The 17,681-nt window shown below is 47.8% G+C and overlaps 1 protein-coding gene across 1 annotated transcript; it reads left to right on the top strand.

Annotated features, from left to right (window-relative positions):
- The first annotated feature begins 2,699 nt into the window (after window positions 1–2,699).
- LOC137817223 (uncharacterized) lies at window positions 2,700–3,377 on the top strand. The gene has a single exon (XM_068620472.1). It carries the CDS (start codon window positions 2,700–2,702, stop codon window positions 3,375–3,377), a length of 678 nt encoding a protein of 225 aa, XP_068476573.1.
- The last annotated feature ends 14,304 nt before the right edge of the window (window positions 3,378–17,681 follow it).

Genomic DNA, 17,681 nt, shown 5'->3' with positions numbered 1-17,681 from the left:
AACTCTTATATACCTGGTCACTTTCTCTCTCCTGGCAGTTACAGACCTGGACACGTGGCTCGCATCCAGTCGTACACGTGCCATCATCTGGAGCCTCCTTGACTTGGGCGCTGCTTCTGACTCTCTTTTTGGCTAAGTTACTTACGCATGGTACTGCCCAGTGCATAGCTAACTTGGGAGCGCGATCTCTACTGGAATTGGCGAATTAGGGTGCTCTCGTACACCTTCCCTGTGGTCTCGCCGGCCGCCTTCATAATCTGCATCACCTTCATCTTCGGCGATGTGCTTGCTCTGGCGATCTCCAATCACTTGGTCGCCTGAGTTTACCATCTGGCGACTTCATCTTCAACTGGGCGATCGCCTGGTATGCTGGAGATTACACGAACCCCCCGACTTCCTTCCCTTCCGCAAATCTGGCGCTTTGTCAACACGCCTACACTATGGCTTGGTGCCACGTCATCACTTCCGACTACCAGGGTGGTACAAGCATTAATTGTATCAGTTGAAGCCTTAGGATTCTTAGGAATCCATTTCATAATACCTTAGGAACATAAAATTTCATAATTTTGCAGTACCTAAAAAATTGGCCTCTTTTTCATACAATAAAAGCAAGTAACAACCGGTTGTTTCGATTTTTCAACTGGTTGAAATTTCCTGACAGTTAAATAAGGCTTTGAAACACCACTCTTCTTTCTCTATGGATTAAACCCCAGTCCAGATTTTCCAAAAACACAATTTTGAGATGCTAGGACAATTTCAAAATTTGATTTTCCTTTTGAATGTTTATCCACAATTTTCACAAGATAGTGAATCTTCTTTTCAAGAGATTCACAATTTTCACAAACATTTGAGTCATTCTTGCAAGAAGATTTTTTGTAAGACTGTTTCAGATTTTCAAATTCATTTTTCAAGTTTTCCTGTTCTTCTTCCAAGACTTTGACTCTCTTTTCTAGCAAATTATTCAACCCTCTTAGTCTATTGTTTGAAAGAGCCAGTTTGTTGGCTTCTTCATGTGATTCTTTAAAACATTGAGAAGTTGAAGAGCTAGAACTTACACTGCTGGTGTTACTTTCTTTCTTGGTTATTGTACCGACCCGTCTTCGAGCGTTGACCAAAGTCAACGTGTGGTAGGACCCGCCAGGGGCTCCAAGAGGAAAAGTCAATATGTTGACCGCTTCGGGTGTTTACAGACCTCGGGCGTCGCCAGGTTCGGGCGTCACCAGCTTTGGGCGTCGACTACCGTAGGCGTCGCCCACCTCGAAGGCGTAACTAGTTGTCCTGAGAACATGCTTTTTTCTAGATGGTGCCACCCCCCGATACCCACAGGTAGAAATGACTGTTGAGGGGGCGACAGAGAAGGAAGCGGCACGGTAGAGGCCTGGAGGCCTCGGGCCTCGATATGACAGGAAGTGAGCATAGCTGAGAAAGGTGGATTTAAATCCACACATTCAGTGCCAGTAAGAAGAGCCCCAATCCACGATCTATCCATGCATGAGGTGTAGGGATGCGGCAGAACGCACCACCGCTGATGCCCTCTAGAGCAGATACGACCTGTAAGAGGCCACGCCCCAGAGGGGCGTCTACATGCAGGGTACGTGAGCAACTCAGGGGACTCCCAGGGGAAGTGACTCAGAGACGGGTGCATCAGTTGGCTCCCATGCAATCACCCCTGGGCGCGCCAGCACTCCAACAGGGCTACCGCACGCGCTGGGATACTCCTAAGTCTTGAATGCAGCGTCGTGAGGTGCGCTTGTTAGTAAGCTTAAGTCAGAGAAGCCACGTGGCAGAAACGCGGGCAAAGGTATATAAGGAACAAGAGAAACAACATAAGGTACGTTTTTCAGATACTCTATCATTTGGCAAACTGCACGCACTTGTAAACTTGAGAAAGAATAGGAGAGAATTCAGTTACGCACTTCCAAGAGCACGATTGTTCCCCTGTTCTGATACGGAGGTGCACGGTGTTTTCTGCCTCATTTACTGACTTGAGCGTCAGAGTGCAAACAGCCGCGAGCGCGCCATTTGTCTCTGTGTTGCAGGAAATCTTCACGGGAGAAGGAGCAGGTTCGCGTTCCACCGTTCGAAGAGACGCGCGAAGGTGCTCAAATTTCTGGTAGGAACATTTGGCGCCCACCGTGGGGCCCGATCTAAAACGATTGTCCCACCGCAAGAAGTGTGAGTTTCAAGGTTGCTAGGAGTGAGGATTGAGAAGGTTAACAAGTTTCACCGGAGATCTTGAGGTTGTGTTTGGTTTTCACCGAAGATCTTGAGGTTGTGTTTGGTTTTCACCGAAGTTCTTAAGGTTTCGTTCGGTTCTCACCGAAGGTCTTGAAGGTTTGTTGAGTTTCCATCAAAGAAGGTTCAAGAATCTGCAGAAACCATCCAAGATTCTTTAAGAAATGGCAAAAATGAGGAATACTAGACAGAGTTCAACTACAAACGAGGGAGAAGGGAGCCTGACCTTGCAACAGGTCATGGAGTTGATGCAGAACCTCTAAGAATCTGTGGCTGCCTCTAGAGCTGGGCAGGAGCGAATCCAGATGGATTTGGCAGCCTCGCAGTCGATGAACGTAGAACTGCACTGAACGAATGAGGAACTGCGCCGCGAGTTGCGCAGTAAGGCTGAGAATCGCTAGGCAGGGGAGCACGAATGCTTTACGACTCCTAGGGAGTTTCCCTTGCCATTCTCACAGGAGATCATGGACGTAGCCATACCAGCTACGTTCGTGGGCCCGAAGGTGGTTTTCACGGGCTCGGAGGATCCTGAAGCTAACCTCACTGCGTTTCACACGCAGATGATGCTAGTAGGCGGTACTGATGCCGTCAGGTGCAAGCTGTTCATGAGTACCTTGGTGGGAACATCAATGGAGTGGTTCATCAGTCTCCCTGATGGCCACATCACTTCGTTTGCGCAGTTGACCAAGCTGTTCAGGGAACAATATATAGCAAATCGAGCCCCTCCTCCCAACTCTTACGATCTTTTCGACGTAAGGCAGTACCAGGGGGAGACGCTGAAGGAGTTTGTTAACAGGTTTGGAGCACAGGTGGTGAGGGTGAACACCACCAATGAGTCCATGATAGTGAATGCATTCAGGAAAGGGATCAGCCTTGGACCTTTTAGCGAATCGCTCATAAGGAGCCACCCCAAGACGTTCGCAAAAATTAGGTGTTGTGTAGTGTCACACATCGCAGCTGAGGGGGAGGTGAATGAAAAGCGTGTCAGCGCTGCACCAGCATGCCCGCGAGCATCGTCGCGTGCCCCGCCCCCGAGGGTGCACGAGGCCACGACAAGCAAGAAGAACCAGGGAAGGAAGCGACCTTATGCGCCGAGGAAGCCTCAGGACAAAGGGCGTGTCAGGGAGAATAGGTCGGCATGACACGACTTTGTCATAAAGATGAGGGACCTAATCGCTATCCCAAACATAGAGGATAGGTTGAGAGCACCAGGAAAGACTAATAAGGTGTTGGGGCCTCACAAGGACGCGTGGTGTGAGTTCCACCAGGCGTTTGGGCACACCATCAGCAACTGCCTAGCGGTGGCGCATCAGCTGGACGAGTTGGTGAAGTCTGGCTTTCTTAAGGACTACCTGGCGGGGCCACCAGGTGCAGAAGCCTTGACAACAGTGGCGGAGGAGCAGGCCCATTACGAGGGTTGACCTCCATGACGTCGTCCCCCACGACAACGACCCTGTAGTGATTTCAGTTGTGACTGCGAGAAGGAAAGTGCATAGAGTGCTTGTGGATCAGGGAAGCTCCGCGGATGTTATGTTCCTATCCACGTTCAACAAGCTGCAGTTTTCCCCTGATCTGCTGAGGCCGTATATAGGGTGCTTATATGGTTTCGTTGGGGATCAGGTTGAGGTGCGGGGGTACCTGGAGCTGAGAACGACGTTTACGGATGGCACTGCCTCTCGTACCGAGAGCATCAGGTACCTGGTTGTAAACACCAATTCAACCTACAACATCTTGTTGGGGAGGCTTGCACTGAATAGGCTAAGGGCAGTGGCCTCCACGCGACATATGAAGTTAAAGTTGCCGGATCTCAGTGGCAGGGTGATCGTGATCAAGTCAGATTAGGAGGAGGCCTGAAAGTGCTATGAGAATAGCTTAAAAACAAATAGGGGCGTGTTCATGGTGATGGAACGCCCGAGCCACGGGGAGACACCTATGGAGGTAGAGCCCGCGGAGGTGCCGTCCAAGGAGTATGTACATATGGGCAGAACGCCTGTCGAGGCGGAGCCCATTGAGGTGACGCCCGCTGGGGGGAGCCCGGGAAGCAGGCGTCGGTAGGTGGCGTGGCAAGAGAAGACAGCGGTAGTGGCGTAGACCGTGCGGAGGACGCTCGGGAGAGACGACCGGAGCTGGTTGAGAACGTGGTCGAGAGGCAGATAGGTGGCAGAACCTTTCGTTTGGGGCGACGCCTGAGCCAAGAAGAGCAGGACCAGGTGGCGACCGTCATCTCGCGCCACCTGGATGCCTTTGCATGGTCCGCCTCAGACATGCCCGGCATCAACCCAGATTTTATATGCCATCACCTCACCATGGACCCCCAAGGTTCGTTCGGTACGGTAGAAAAGAAGAAAGTTTAATGAGGAGAGGCGCATCGTCATATGGGAGGAGACGAGGAAGTTGCTGAGCGCCGGTCACATCAGGGAGATCCAGTACGCTGAGTGGCTGGCCAATGTGGTCCTGGTGAAGAAGGCAAATGGGAAGTGGAGGATGTGTGTGGACTTCACGAACCTGAATAAGGCGTGCCCCAAGGACTCATATCCTTTACCCAGCATCGACGCATTGGTAGACAGTGCTTCGGGTTGCAATATGTTGAATTTCTTGGATGCGTTTTCAGGGTACAATCAGATCAAGATGCATCCCCCTAACGAGAGCAAAACGACATTCATGACCGAGACATGTTGTTACTGTTATAAGGTGATGCCGTTTGGGTGAAGAACGCGGGCGCCACCTATCACAGGTTGATGGATAAGGTCCTAACAACCATGTTGGGTAGGAATGTGCAAGCCTATGTGGACGATATGGTGGTGACCTCGCAGGAGAAGGGGCGACACACGACTGATCTGGAAGAGCTGTTTGCTACCATAGCCAAGTACCGCCTCAAGCTGAACCCTGAAAAGTGCGTCTTTGGGGTCGAGGTACATAAATTCCTGGGATTCATGCTCATTGAGCGGGGGATAGAGGTGAACTTCGATAAGTGTTCAACAATCATCGCCATGAGGAGCCCAGCCTCAGTGAAGGAAGTGCAGCAGCTGACAGGGCGCATGGCGGCCTTGTCGAGGTTCGTGTCTGCTGGTGGAGATAAGGGTCACCCGTATTTCCAATGCCTGAAGAGGAACAGCCGCTTCGTGTGGACAGAAGAGTGTGAGGCAGCCTTCCTCAAGCTGAAGGGGTACCTGGCAATGCCTCCTGTATTATGCAAGCCACGGACAAGCGTGCCCCTCCGGTTGTACTTCGCGGTGACGGAGTGGGCCATTAGCTTTGTGCTGGTTCAGGATCAGGATCAGGTGCAGAAGCCTATATACTTCATGAGCAAGGCCCTGCAGGGGCCAGAGACGAGGTATCAATCTTTAGAGAAAGCAGCTCTGGCAGTGGTGTTCTCTACCAGGAGGCTCTGCCACTACTTCCAGAGTTTTACAGTAGTAGTAATGACGAACCTCCCCATCCAGAAGGTATTGCAGAAGCCAGATGTCGCAGGAAGGATGGTTCGCTAGGCGGTGGAGCTATCAGAGTTCGATATAGTGTACGAGCCCATGGGATCCATCAAGGGACAAATCTATGCAGACTTCGTGGCAAAGCTCTCACCAGGAGGCGCCCAGCAGGAGGTGGGGCATAATTCCCAGCGGGCTTTGTCAGTGGATGGATCCTCGAATCAGCAAGGAAGCGGGGCTGGGATAGTCTTGGAGGGGCCCAACGGGGTGTTGATCGAGCAAGCCTGAGGTTCGCCTTCAAGGCAAGTAACAACCAGGTAAAGTACGAGGCCCTGATCGCAGGAATGCTCTTAGCCAAAGAGATGGGCGCGCGGAGCCTCTTGGCGAAGAGTGACTTACTGCTGGTCACGGGGCAGGTGACTGGAGAATATCAAGCTAAGGATTCGCAGATGGCTGCGTATTTGAGGTACATCCAAGTGCTGAAGGGGGCATTCGCGGCGTTTGAGTTGGCGCACGTCCCAAGAGAGCAGAATGCCAGAGCTGACCTGCTCGCCAAGGGGAGCCTTCGGTGCTCTTGAACTGGTACATGTCCCAAGGGAGCAGAATGCCAGAGCTGACCTGCTCGCCAAGCTGACCAACTCAGGCAAGGGGGGCAGGCAGAGGACTGTAATCCAAGAGACGTTTAAGGCTCCGAGGAAATTCATAGAGGATAACAGGGTGGATGTCCTCCACATAAGCGCCGCGAGAGGAAGGCCAAGGAGTCATCGTTCCTTGACTCAGGATACGTTGAAGGTGCCTCACATTAGTGTATACACGGACACACCCGAAGGAGGGAGGCGAGTGCAGATACATGTTTTAGTCGAAGGAGACACCTGGATGACGCCATACAGGCGGTACCTGGCGGATGGGGTTCTCCCAGTGGAGCCTGAAGAAGGTAAGAAGGTTAAGAGAAATGCGGCAAGGTACACCCTGATAGACGGAGTGTTGTTCAGACACGGTTTCACTCACCCTATCTTAACATGCGTAAGCGGCGACGAGTGTACCAGAATAATGACGGAGCTCCACAAAGGCGTTTGTGGGAGCCATGTAGGCGAAAGGTCCTTAGCTTCTAAGGTGGTGCGCGCAGGGTTTTATTGGCCAACAGTAAAGGAAGATTGCGTGCGACACGCCCAGCGTTGTAAGCAATGCCAAAAACACGCAGACTGGCACAAGGCGCCGCCAGAGGAGCTGCGATCCATATACAGCCCATGGCCTTTCCATACCTGGGGGATCGACATCCTAGGCCCGTTTCCGTTGGCGATAAGGCAGATGAAGTACTTGATCGTCGCCATCGAGTACTTCACCAAGTGGATAGAGGCGGAGCCCGTGGCCCAGATCACTGCGCACAAAGTCCAACACTTTGTGTGGAAGAATATTGTGTGCCGTTTCGGCGTACCTAGGCGTCTGATATCCGATAACGGAACCCAGTTCGCCAGTCAGCAGTTGAGAAACCTATGTGCTGAGGTAGGCATCAAGCAGGTGTTCGCATCAGTTGAACACCCCCAGACTAATGGGCAGGTAGAGTCAGCAAACAGAGTTTTGCTGAGAGGGCTAAAGAGAAGGCTAGAAAAGGCCAAAGGAGCGTGGGTGGAGGAGGTGCCAAGGATCGTGTGGGCATACCACACCACGCCCCAATCTTCCACCATGGAGACGCCTTTCAGCTTAGTGTATGGGTCGGACGCGATGATCCCAGTTGAGATTCACGAAAGCTCACCACGTTTCCAAAACTTCGTGGCGGAAGAATCCAACGAAGAAAGGCGGGTGAACCTAGACCTACTGGACGAAGCTAGGGAGGAAGCCAGAATAAAGGCCGAAGCAGTAAAGAGAAGAGTAGACGACAATACAGCTCTAAGGTAAAGCCGCGGCAGTTTCAGATTGGCGACCTAGTTATGAGGAAGGCTCATCCGTACGAGCTGGAGAATAAGCTGTCTCCCAAGTGGACCGGACCCTTTAGAATTACCGAGGCTAAGGGCAACGGTTCGTACAACCTAGAGACCTTGGAGGGGGTCCCATCCCACGCAGCTGGAATGTAGCCAACTTAAAATTTTATTTTAGTTGACTTATGTAAGCAGCCATGTAACAATTTAGTTGAAGGGGACACTCTTTTTCCCTCTCGGGGGTTTTTTAACGATGATCCTGCCGGCAACTCGAACGTGGAGGAATCGCTTTGTAGCACTTTCTGTCCCGTCTACGCGACTGCGTTCTCTGCAAAGTCACCCTCAGAACCTTCTCTTGATGCTCCAAACGTGACCTGCAAAACACACAGACGGCGCCTCTAGCGGTCGTTTGCACTCCGACGATCAAGTTAGACCACAGAACCACCAAATGAGAAAACTAGCAGTGTGTGTGAAAAACTCTTGCTTTCTCTGTTCTCGTATCCCCCTCAATCTCTCCCTGATTCTCTTTTATGTCTCTCTCTCTGCTTCTGGGCATAACAGAATTCTGTTATGCTTTTCTGGCATGTGTCAGAACCCTGCTATGCTTTTCTGAGACAATGTACCTTCAGAATCAGTAAAGTGTGGGTGTCTGTGCGTGTCCGCGCGTCTCTGCGCTTGGCTGCGCTTGTCTGTACCTTTAGCGGTACGGAGTGCACCTTTATCTGGACCGCACCCCTCTCAGATGATGACACTTGGAGGCATGCGACTCACATCTAACCACACACGTGTCACTTGCTGGAAGGGCTCTAGCGCTTCTCTTGTGTGCCTAAGTTACGCCCTTGCAGAGTAACTTAGGATATTTCTTCCGTCTGGGTAAATCGTATACTCTCAGGAGAACGCCAGGTGTGGCCGATCTAGGCACACTCACCAAGCGTTGCTCTCTGCGTAGACGACTTACCCTTCACGCACGTAATGGGTTGAGGGAGTCACCAATCACTGATCGGTTTACTAGCTCCCTCAGGCCACTCTCGTGCGCGATTCCCTGAGATGTGCTCATGCGAGGTCCATGTATAACGCTCTCGTTGGGAACCTCAGTCCCAGTTTAACTGCGTGTAACACGAGACCCCGATGACAATGCACCCGATGACTGATCAGTGCTCTATTTGCTTCTCGCGTTCTGCCCCCAGGCGTTGGTCTAGGAACTGGTCTGTTGGTGGCCACTTGGCTACTGACCACCGATCACCGTTCTGGATGATCTGTCCCCTGACCCCTCTGCCGCCTGATCTGTCGATGGTCACTTGGTTACTGACCCCCCGATCACTGCTCTTGGCGATCGTCTCCTTGATCTCTCTGTCACTTGGTCCACGTGTCACCCTGCGAGTGGTCCACGTGGTCCTCTGCTGCTGACGTCATCGACTACCGATGACCGATCGGATCACAAGCCCCCCAGTCTCGAGTCGTGAACTCGTTCTCGGTGAAGAGACTAAGTGGTCGTGCCCTCAGTCCACGTGGCAAGTGGGACAGCATCACGTGCCACCTCACGTGTTGGTTCTTTAACGTTTGGACTTCCTTCCCTAATCTCGCGACACGTGGCCCCATCGACGGCCAGCGTGGTGTGTCGCTAGCGCTTCTCTTATTCAAATTGGCGCGCGCCTTCACTGTTCCTTCATCTTCTTCAATCGACTCTCAGACTTCTTGCGAACTCTTTCTCTGCGCACCCATCTTTCTTCAAGTTTTCTGCTTCCAAACCTCTTGCGATCATCCAAAGGTATGGTTTTTCTTCTTCCTGGGTCTATTTAGGTTATTTCTACCGTTTGCATTTACCTTTCTCGTTATCATGCATTCATTTCCCCTGTTTTCCCTCTCTCGACCCGCGCTAGGGTTTTTCGCGCTCTTGCCCTGATTTCTGCTTCTCCTTCTTCCTTTTTTCACTTGGGCATCTCTTTCTCCTTTCCCTTCTCTGTTTTCACCGAACCATTCATCATTCCCTCTTCTTCCATTCATTCTGACCTTTCGTTTTTCCTCCATTTGCAGCTATCTCGCGATGGCTCGCTTGAAACAAACCGCGCGCATTATTGCCTCATCCTCTGGTGCACAGCCTTCCGCGAGTGCGCCAGCTCCACCATCGCCTGTTGCCACCTCCTATCATGACAACGCCAAGGTCTACGACTGGGCCCCCCTGGCGTTGCTGGCCGAAACATCCACCCTACTACCGCAGGGTCACCTCACTTCCCTTCTGAGCCATGACCCGGATGAACCTTCGTGCGCCATAGACAGGGAAAATGACTTCAACATCAAAGTCCGCATCCCTCCTCGAGGGATGCCCATCTGTGTGGACGATAGGGCCACCAATGGGGTGCCCTTCGTCTTCATTTACTCCGCCATCTTCAAAAGGTTGAAGCTGCGCCTCCCCTTCACCTTTTTCGAAAAGGAGCTGATGATGGAGTTGAACGTCGCGCCCTGCCAACTCCATCCCAATGCCTGGGCCTTCATCCGGGCATTTCAGATCCTCTGCAATTACTTCGGGCACAACGCCTCCGTGGATGTGTTCCTCTACTTCTTCGAGGCGAAGAATCCTAGGGACAGGTCCTGGGTTAGCCTGAACGGGGTTGCTGGACGGGTGCTCTTGGGCCTATACCAGCAATCCTTCAAAGACTGGAAGGGCAGGTTCTACATGATATCTGCCACCCCACAAAGTCCAAATCCGCTCGAGGGGTACCCCCTCTACTGGGTTCCTGGGGTTGAATTCAAGAAACCCAGGGACCTCGAAGCCATGGCCCCCTACGAGCGCGAGCTATGTGGACTGTTCCTGGGGGCCAAGTACAACTCCGCTCGCCTCATCAAGGATGAGTTCGATGTGTTGGCCCTGAAAAAGTACATAGGTAGCTCTTCTTCTACCTCTTAGGATACTTGCACCTTCTCATGCATGCTTTTATGTGTTTTGACTTACCTGCATAACTTGAGCATCTAACTCTTCCCTTTCTCATCTGTGTAGATTCAATGTCGGGGAAAGACAGGAGGCTAGCCTTGCTGGAGCTTGCCAAGTGTCGGGGAACCAAGGGAACTGGCTCCTCTTCTTCTACCGCTGAGCCCATTGCAGCCCCTCCTCTCTCGGTCGCGCCAGCTGAAGGCCCCGAGCAAGGAAGGAAAAGGAAAAGACTGGTGAAGGCTTCTACTTCACTTGCTGCTGCTGCTGCTGCTGCCTCAACCGAAGAGGAAAGCTGATGGAGGAGGGCCCAAGCTCACCACACTATGAAAGCCAAGCTTCCAAGGCTAAGACCGTCTAGCTTATGAAGAGGAGCGTCTAGACTCAAAGAGGAGCGTCTAGCCTAAGATATGGAGCGTCTAGACCATGATAAGGAGTGGCTACATAAGGAGCATCTAGAAGGATCGTCTAGCTTCACATACACATGGGTCAAAGCTACGGTTTTGGGAAGAGAAGACCTTTGTAATTGTTACATAAAGGCCCATTAGGGGTACTTAGTAGATAGGATAGTGTAGAAAGCACTTTTGATGGAAACATTCTAGAATCTAGGGTTGTGTGGCCGGTCATTGCACATGGCACATGGCTTAGAATTTAGATTTAATTTTGGTTTTCTTTTCCTTAGAATTCAGCTTAACATTTACGTCCAAGATAGCCTATAAATAGGAAGGCTATCTCATTGTATTTTTGAAGTTTAATTGAGTAAGGTTATGCTGCCATTTTTGTGCACAAGCTTTACTTCTCCTAGAAATCTAGGCTCTAAACTTCAATCCTTTCACCTTCTCCCTTGAGCTGGCGGAACCACTCAAACACCATACTCATCATGCACCTACAAGGCCAACACAACTCCTAGGAGGGTCTTGATCATCTCACCCATTGCTTCCGCACCTTATTTTCTACTTTGATTCAAGAAGAACACATGAAAATGCCATCATTTGGTATCATGAGCTTTTGGTTCTTCAAGATGAGTAGCTTGGTCTTTTAAATTTTCAGTTCTTCTTTATTTCATATTGTCATTTAAATTCCATACTTGTCTTGCTGTTTTTTACTTTTTAAATTGTTCTTGGTGTGCTTATGGAAGATCCAACCGAAGCACAATTGTTCAATTGATCTTGAACAAATTCTGTGCAGCTTGTGATAGGATTCCTTACACCATTGAGTGGCTGTTTTCTTTTAGGAATTTGAGTCCTTATTGCTTTCTTAATTTTGCTTCATTTTATGCTTTGAGTCTTTATTTTTCTGAATCTATAAATGTTGTGTCAAGTCATGTGAATCCATATTTGTCAACAATTCTTAGTAGTCCTATTATTGGCTTGATTGTTTCTTGCTTTTGGGTCTCTTTAAATTGTTTGAATCTGCTGTTCTTTGATCCTTTGGTGCCTTTTTTATTTTTAGTTTGAGTTCATATTGTGTTTAGATCATACACAATTCTATTTCACAAATTTCCATTGTGTCTAAACTTTGGTATCTTGCTGTTTTTGTTTCCAGTTTTCAGTTTCCCCTGTTTACACCTTCTCTGTTTTGGCTGTTTTAACCCAGAAAAATATTTCCACCCATAGGAAAATTCTGATTTTCTGGAAAATGCAAGTTTAAAGTGTTATAGAAAAGAAAAAAAAAAGAATTAGGTCAAAAGAAGCAACAGAAAAAAAATGATAAATCTTTTAAGATCAGAGTGCAAATCTGAAGCGCTCCAGCTGGCCTAACCGAACACCAATTTTGCAAAATTTATTAAACAAAAATGGTGCATCCGTTTTGAGTGAATCCAAAGCCAGATTTTAGATAAGATCCTGAATATCTTGCATAACAAATTTCAGAGCCAAATTCCAAAAATACAGATCAGCATAAATCGGGGAACAAACACGTTTTCTGGCCCACAACATTTTCCAGTGGTGCTGTTTTTTTATTTGGTCATCTAATCTAGTGCTTTTCTTTAGGAATTCTTTTTGTGTGCCAACCTTTAATTGAGTACCTTTATTTGTTTGATTTAATTTCTTGAATCTCTTTCTAAGTTGTCATATTATAAATCCTTTTGGTGGTACTGTTTTCTTTCAATTAAATTTGTTTCTTGCTTTTGTTCCTTGACCTCTCTTTTTGGGTGCTGGAATTTAATTTCTCCCTTGGTGCTTATGTGCATGGAATTTGACTTGGTTTAAGGTTTAGCCCTTGTGAATAGGTGCTGGAAATTGGAGAATTAAAGCCAACATTCTAAGGAGGAGACAAAGCCAAAGCCGAAACAAGCTTTCTTGAAACAAACACTACAAACACTTAGGAGATCAACAATCAAGACAACAAAGAAGTGCACTAACCAAAAGGAGGAACAACAAAGGGAGTTTTCTTACTTCCTTTGCAACTTGGTTTATTGTTAATTACCTTGTTAATTACGTTTAGACGGTGAGTGTGTCTTCAAGGGCTCAAAGTGTCCAAGAAGCCTCACCTAGGGCCGAATAGTGTAGTAAATTTTGCTTAGTAATTGTTGCTTGTTTGAACTTGTTTTTTTTCTATTGTTTTGGTAGAAACGTTTTGCATGCTTAGTATTGTTTAATTTTGTGCTACACCGACTAGTATTGCTGCATATCTAGCTTACATAGTTTTCTTGCTTTTTGATTTCTCAACTTCTTGTGTTCTAAGTGTTTCACTAAGAGAAAATTTTGTGTGAAGGCATTGGAGACTAGTTTTTGGCAAGGAAAAGGCTTGGTACTTAAGTAGTCCTTTGAGACTCACCTCCCCTACCTGGAAAACTACCTTCTTTAACTTTCCTAAATTTTCTCAAAGTAAAACACCTATATACACAAAGTTTTAGCCATGTCTTCTTCTTCTCATTCTCCAAAGTCTATGGAAAGTGAAGTAAAATCTTTGAAAACCCTTTTAAAAGAGGTATCCCAAGCGGTACAATTAATCTCTTTTAGACAATTGGAGAATGAAAACAAAATTAATGAGTTGGCTAGAGCTCAAGAAGAGAAATCCCAAAAATCTCAAAAATAAAAAAAAACAAATACTCATGCATCACAAAGTATTGCAACTCTAGGGGAGGGAAGCCTTAGAATTAATGATTACTACCAACCACCCCCTAGAAGAACTAGGCAAAGGGAACAAGAGGTGCCAAGGGAAACTAGAGTAAACCTACCTCATTTCTATGGTAAGGAAGATGTAGAGGCCTACCTAGATTGGGAGATGAAAGTAGAGCAACTCTTTGCTTGCCATAGGGTGAGTGAAGAGAGGAAGGTACCCTTAGCAACACTTAGTTTCCAAAGCAATGCCATGTATTGGTGGACCTCTCTAGAGAGAGACCGACGTCTTCATAGGGAGCCTTCCATAGAATATTGGAATGACCTTAGGGGAGCCCTAAGACGTCGCCACATACCTTCCTACTACCATAGGGAGTTGATGGACAAGCTCCAAAGACTCCAACAAAAGAACTTAAGTGTGGAAGAGTATAGGAAGAAAATGGAGCTCTACATGATGAGAGCATCCATTAGAGAGGAAGAAACCACCACCATATCTAGGTTTCTAAGTGGGCTCAATCTTGAGATAAGGGATAGAGTAGAACTATTACCCTACCAAGACTTGAATGATTTGGTTCAACTTTGCATTAAAGTTGAACAACAAAATTTGCGCAAAACTTCAAGTCAAAGGGTGGGTTCTTACGCCAACTCTTATCCCAAGAAAGACTTTAAAAGGGAGGGTAGTACACCTAGAGACGAATCCAAAGAAACTACCAAACCCTTAGTGAAAGATGCCTCCACCCCATACATCCGTGCTAGGGACACCAAGTGCTTTAAATGTTTTGGAAGAGGGCATGTGCAAGCGCAATGTCCAAACCAAAGGGTTTTGTTTTTAAAAGGAAAAGATGAGTACACAAGTGGTGAGGATGAACCTAGTACTCAAGAAAAAGGGGAAGGAGAAAGGATAAATCCTTTGGAGGGGGACTTATTGATGATTCAAAGAATCCTCCACAATCAACCTAGTGCATCCAACGAGACACAACGAGAGAACATTTTTCATACTAGATGCAATGTTTTAGAAAATATATGCTCTCTTATTGTGGATGGTGGGTCATGCTGCAATTGCTGTAGCACTAGATTGATTGAAAAATTAAAACTACAAGTAGTTCCTCATCCAAAACCGTACAATTTACAATGGATCAATGAGGATGGAGAACTACGTGTAGACAAACAAGTGGAAATCGAGTTTTCTATAGGTAACTACAAAGACAATGTTTTATGTGATGTAGTACCTATGGAAGCTTGCCACATCTTATTAGGTAGACCATGGCAATTTGATAAGAAAACCTCCCATAATGGTCTAACTAACGAGATTTCTTTCATCCACAAGCACAAAAGATTTGTACTTAGCCCTTTACCACATTCCCAAGTGGTAAAAGACCAAATACAAATGAAACACAAAAGGGATGAAGAAAAAATAGAAAAAGAGAAAAATTTTGGGAAACAAAAGGCGTGGGAGAATAGTGTTCCTTCCCACAAGGTCATTCAACAAGTCAAACACATTGACAATACCTTTACAAACATGCTTCTTGTTGAACAACCTAGCCTTTCCTTTTGTAAAGGAACACTCGCAAGCATAAGCACAAAAGAAAAGTCTTTAAAAGAAGCTTGCATAGATCAAGACTATTTCTCAAATGTGTTAAGATACCCCCAAAGGAATGACAAGTTATCTATAAGCACCTACCAATTTTTGTATGAAGTAGTGCCTAGAACAACTTGTCATGTCTTATTGAGACAACCATTGCAAAATGTACAAATTTTCATAAACCATGGTTGTACCAACGAGACTCTCTTTACACATAAGAGAAAAAGTCTACAAGAAGGAGAACTCATGGGACAAATGAGCGTTGATAAAACTCTAGAGCTTTTAAAGGGAAAACTTTTGTCACCCATGAGAAAAGAGGTTCAAAGACATTACTTTAGGTACAACTTTTGTTTTCAAACTAAACCTAAAGCGAAGTCTCAAGAACTCTATCCTCCTGCACCTTTTGTCAAAAATACTTGGGAAGACACACATTTCATATTAGAGCTTCCTAGGACAACAAAAGGTCTTGATTCTTTCTCCATGGAAGTGGATAAACTCTTCTTAAGAAAAGTGACAAGCCTCCATGATTTATTTTCAAAAATAAGGGATAGAGCTCCAAAATTTGAAAACATAGCTCTTCCTTCTATGCTTCACGAAATCATGAGGGACATTCACAATTCTTGGGATAAGAATCCTTTTCCTTTTATACATGCATACAATGGAGTAGTCCACAAGATTACTCATACCTCTTCATTTGAAGTTGTATGTGAACATAGTCCTCTTACCTTTTTAAAGTTGTCACCATTTCCTAAAGGGATTATGCCTAAGGAAAAAGTAACTACTTTTGGAAATTTTAGAAAACATAAGAGGATTAGAAGGCACCTACAACCCTCAAAAGGGAGATATTGCGAGAAGTTGGCCAACATAAGAGAAAAACAAGAATGGCAACTTCACACAATTATCTGTTTTCCAAAGTGTACCGCCCTGGTAGTCGGGTATGATGACGTGGCATCCTGCTACAGTGTAGGCGTGTTGACAAGGCGCCAGGTTGGCAAGAAGGGAAGGAAGTCGGAGGGCACGTGTAGTCGCCAGTTGTTAAGTTGGCGTGTTCTGATTTCCAGCTTACCAGAATAGGCGATCGCCAGGTTGAAGATGAAGTCGCCAGATGCAGACCCAGGCGACCAAGCAGTCGGAGATCGCCAGAACAAGCACATCGCCGAGGATGAGGGAGAAGCAGATTATGAAGGCGGCCGGCGAGACCACAGGGAAGGTGTATGAAGGCCCTAACTCGCCAATTCCAGTAGAGATCGCACTCCTAAGTTAGCTATGCACTGGGCAGTACCATGCATAAGTAACTTAGCCAAAATGAGAGCAGAAGCGGCGCCAAGTCAGGGAGCCTCCAGATGATGGCACGTGTACAGTTGGATGCGAGCCACGTGTCCAAGTCTGTAACTGCCAGGAGAGAGAAAACCACCAGGTATATAAGAGTTCTTAACAGACTTTCTGAGGGACGCACGTTCAGTTCATACACTTTACGCTTGCGAGTGATAGAGCTGATTGTGAGAGAGGATTTGCACGGTTCTCGTTCTTAGTATTTGGTGATACCGTCACTGACTTGAGCGTCGGAGTGCGATCGGCCGCAGCGGCGCCGTGTCGTTTCTTTGCAGGTTCTTGAAGTAGATCCCGGAGAGGAACGAAGGTGAGAAGCGGTGCGCACGTCGATCCTTTGACGAGGCGTTCTCCAGCGTTTCGGTCAACAGGCAGGATCATCAGGCGCCCACCGTGGGGCCGTGTGAAACTTGCTCCCATCCACAGCGTGAGTTCGTGGAAGTTTTCGAGGTTTTCTGCGCGGTTGTGTGCTGGTGCAACCGTCGTTCGCAGTTTCTTTGAGTTTCGTTCGGTGAGTTTGCGTTTTGTACCGTCTGTTTGGTTTTCAATCGGTGGAGTGAGGTCTTTTGTTGCTTGCGCGCAATCTGTTTGGTGGAAGTTCGAGTTCTTTTGTGGTTTTCTGCGAAGGTTTGCGGTGTTCTTGAGTTCTTGCGCAGTTTCTTGAGTTTTCTCCGATTGATCGCTGATTCGATCGTGGTTGAAGTGTTGTTCGCTGTATTCCTGTGGTTCGCTGAAGTTAATGAGAAAGATGAGAAGCAATCGTTCCAGTCCCGTGGCTCCTGTCGCTGCTGAAGGCGACGCCGCCATGACCATGGCGCAGATGGCAGAGATGATGCGCTCGTTGCAGGCAACTGTGGAAGCCTCCCGTGTAGAGCAGGCAAGGATACATGAGGACCTGGTCGCCTCTCGCGCCAGGAACGAGGAGCTCAGCAAGGTAACTGAGGAGCTGCGTCGAGCTCTTCAGGAGCAGCAGGGACGTTCTTCCGCTGAAGAGGTGGCACCGTCGACGCCACCTCGTGTTTTCCCAATGCCTTTTGTTCAGGCGATTACCGACACGCCTATTCCCACGAGCGTGGTTCCGGTTAAGGCTGTTTTTACCGGCGTGGAGGATCCAGAGGCTCATCTGACCACGTTCCACACACAGATGATGCTGTCGGGAGGGTCAGACGCCGTCTACTGCAAGATGTTCGTGAGTACGCTCCAGGG

Source organism: Phaseolus vulgaris, unplaced genomic scaffold, assembly GCF_000499845.2.
Source record: "Phaseolus vulgaris cultivar G19833 unplaced genomic scaffold, P. vulgaris v2.0 scaffold_21, whole genome shotgun sequence".
NCBI lineage: Eukaryota > Viridiplantae > Streptophyta > Magnoliopsida > Fabales > Fabaceae > Phaseolus > Phaseolus vulgaris.
This window is presented reverse-complemented; position numbering and strand designations above follow the sequence as displayed.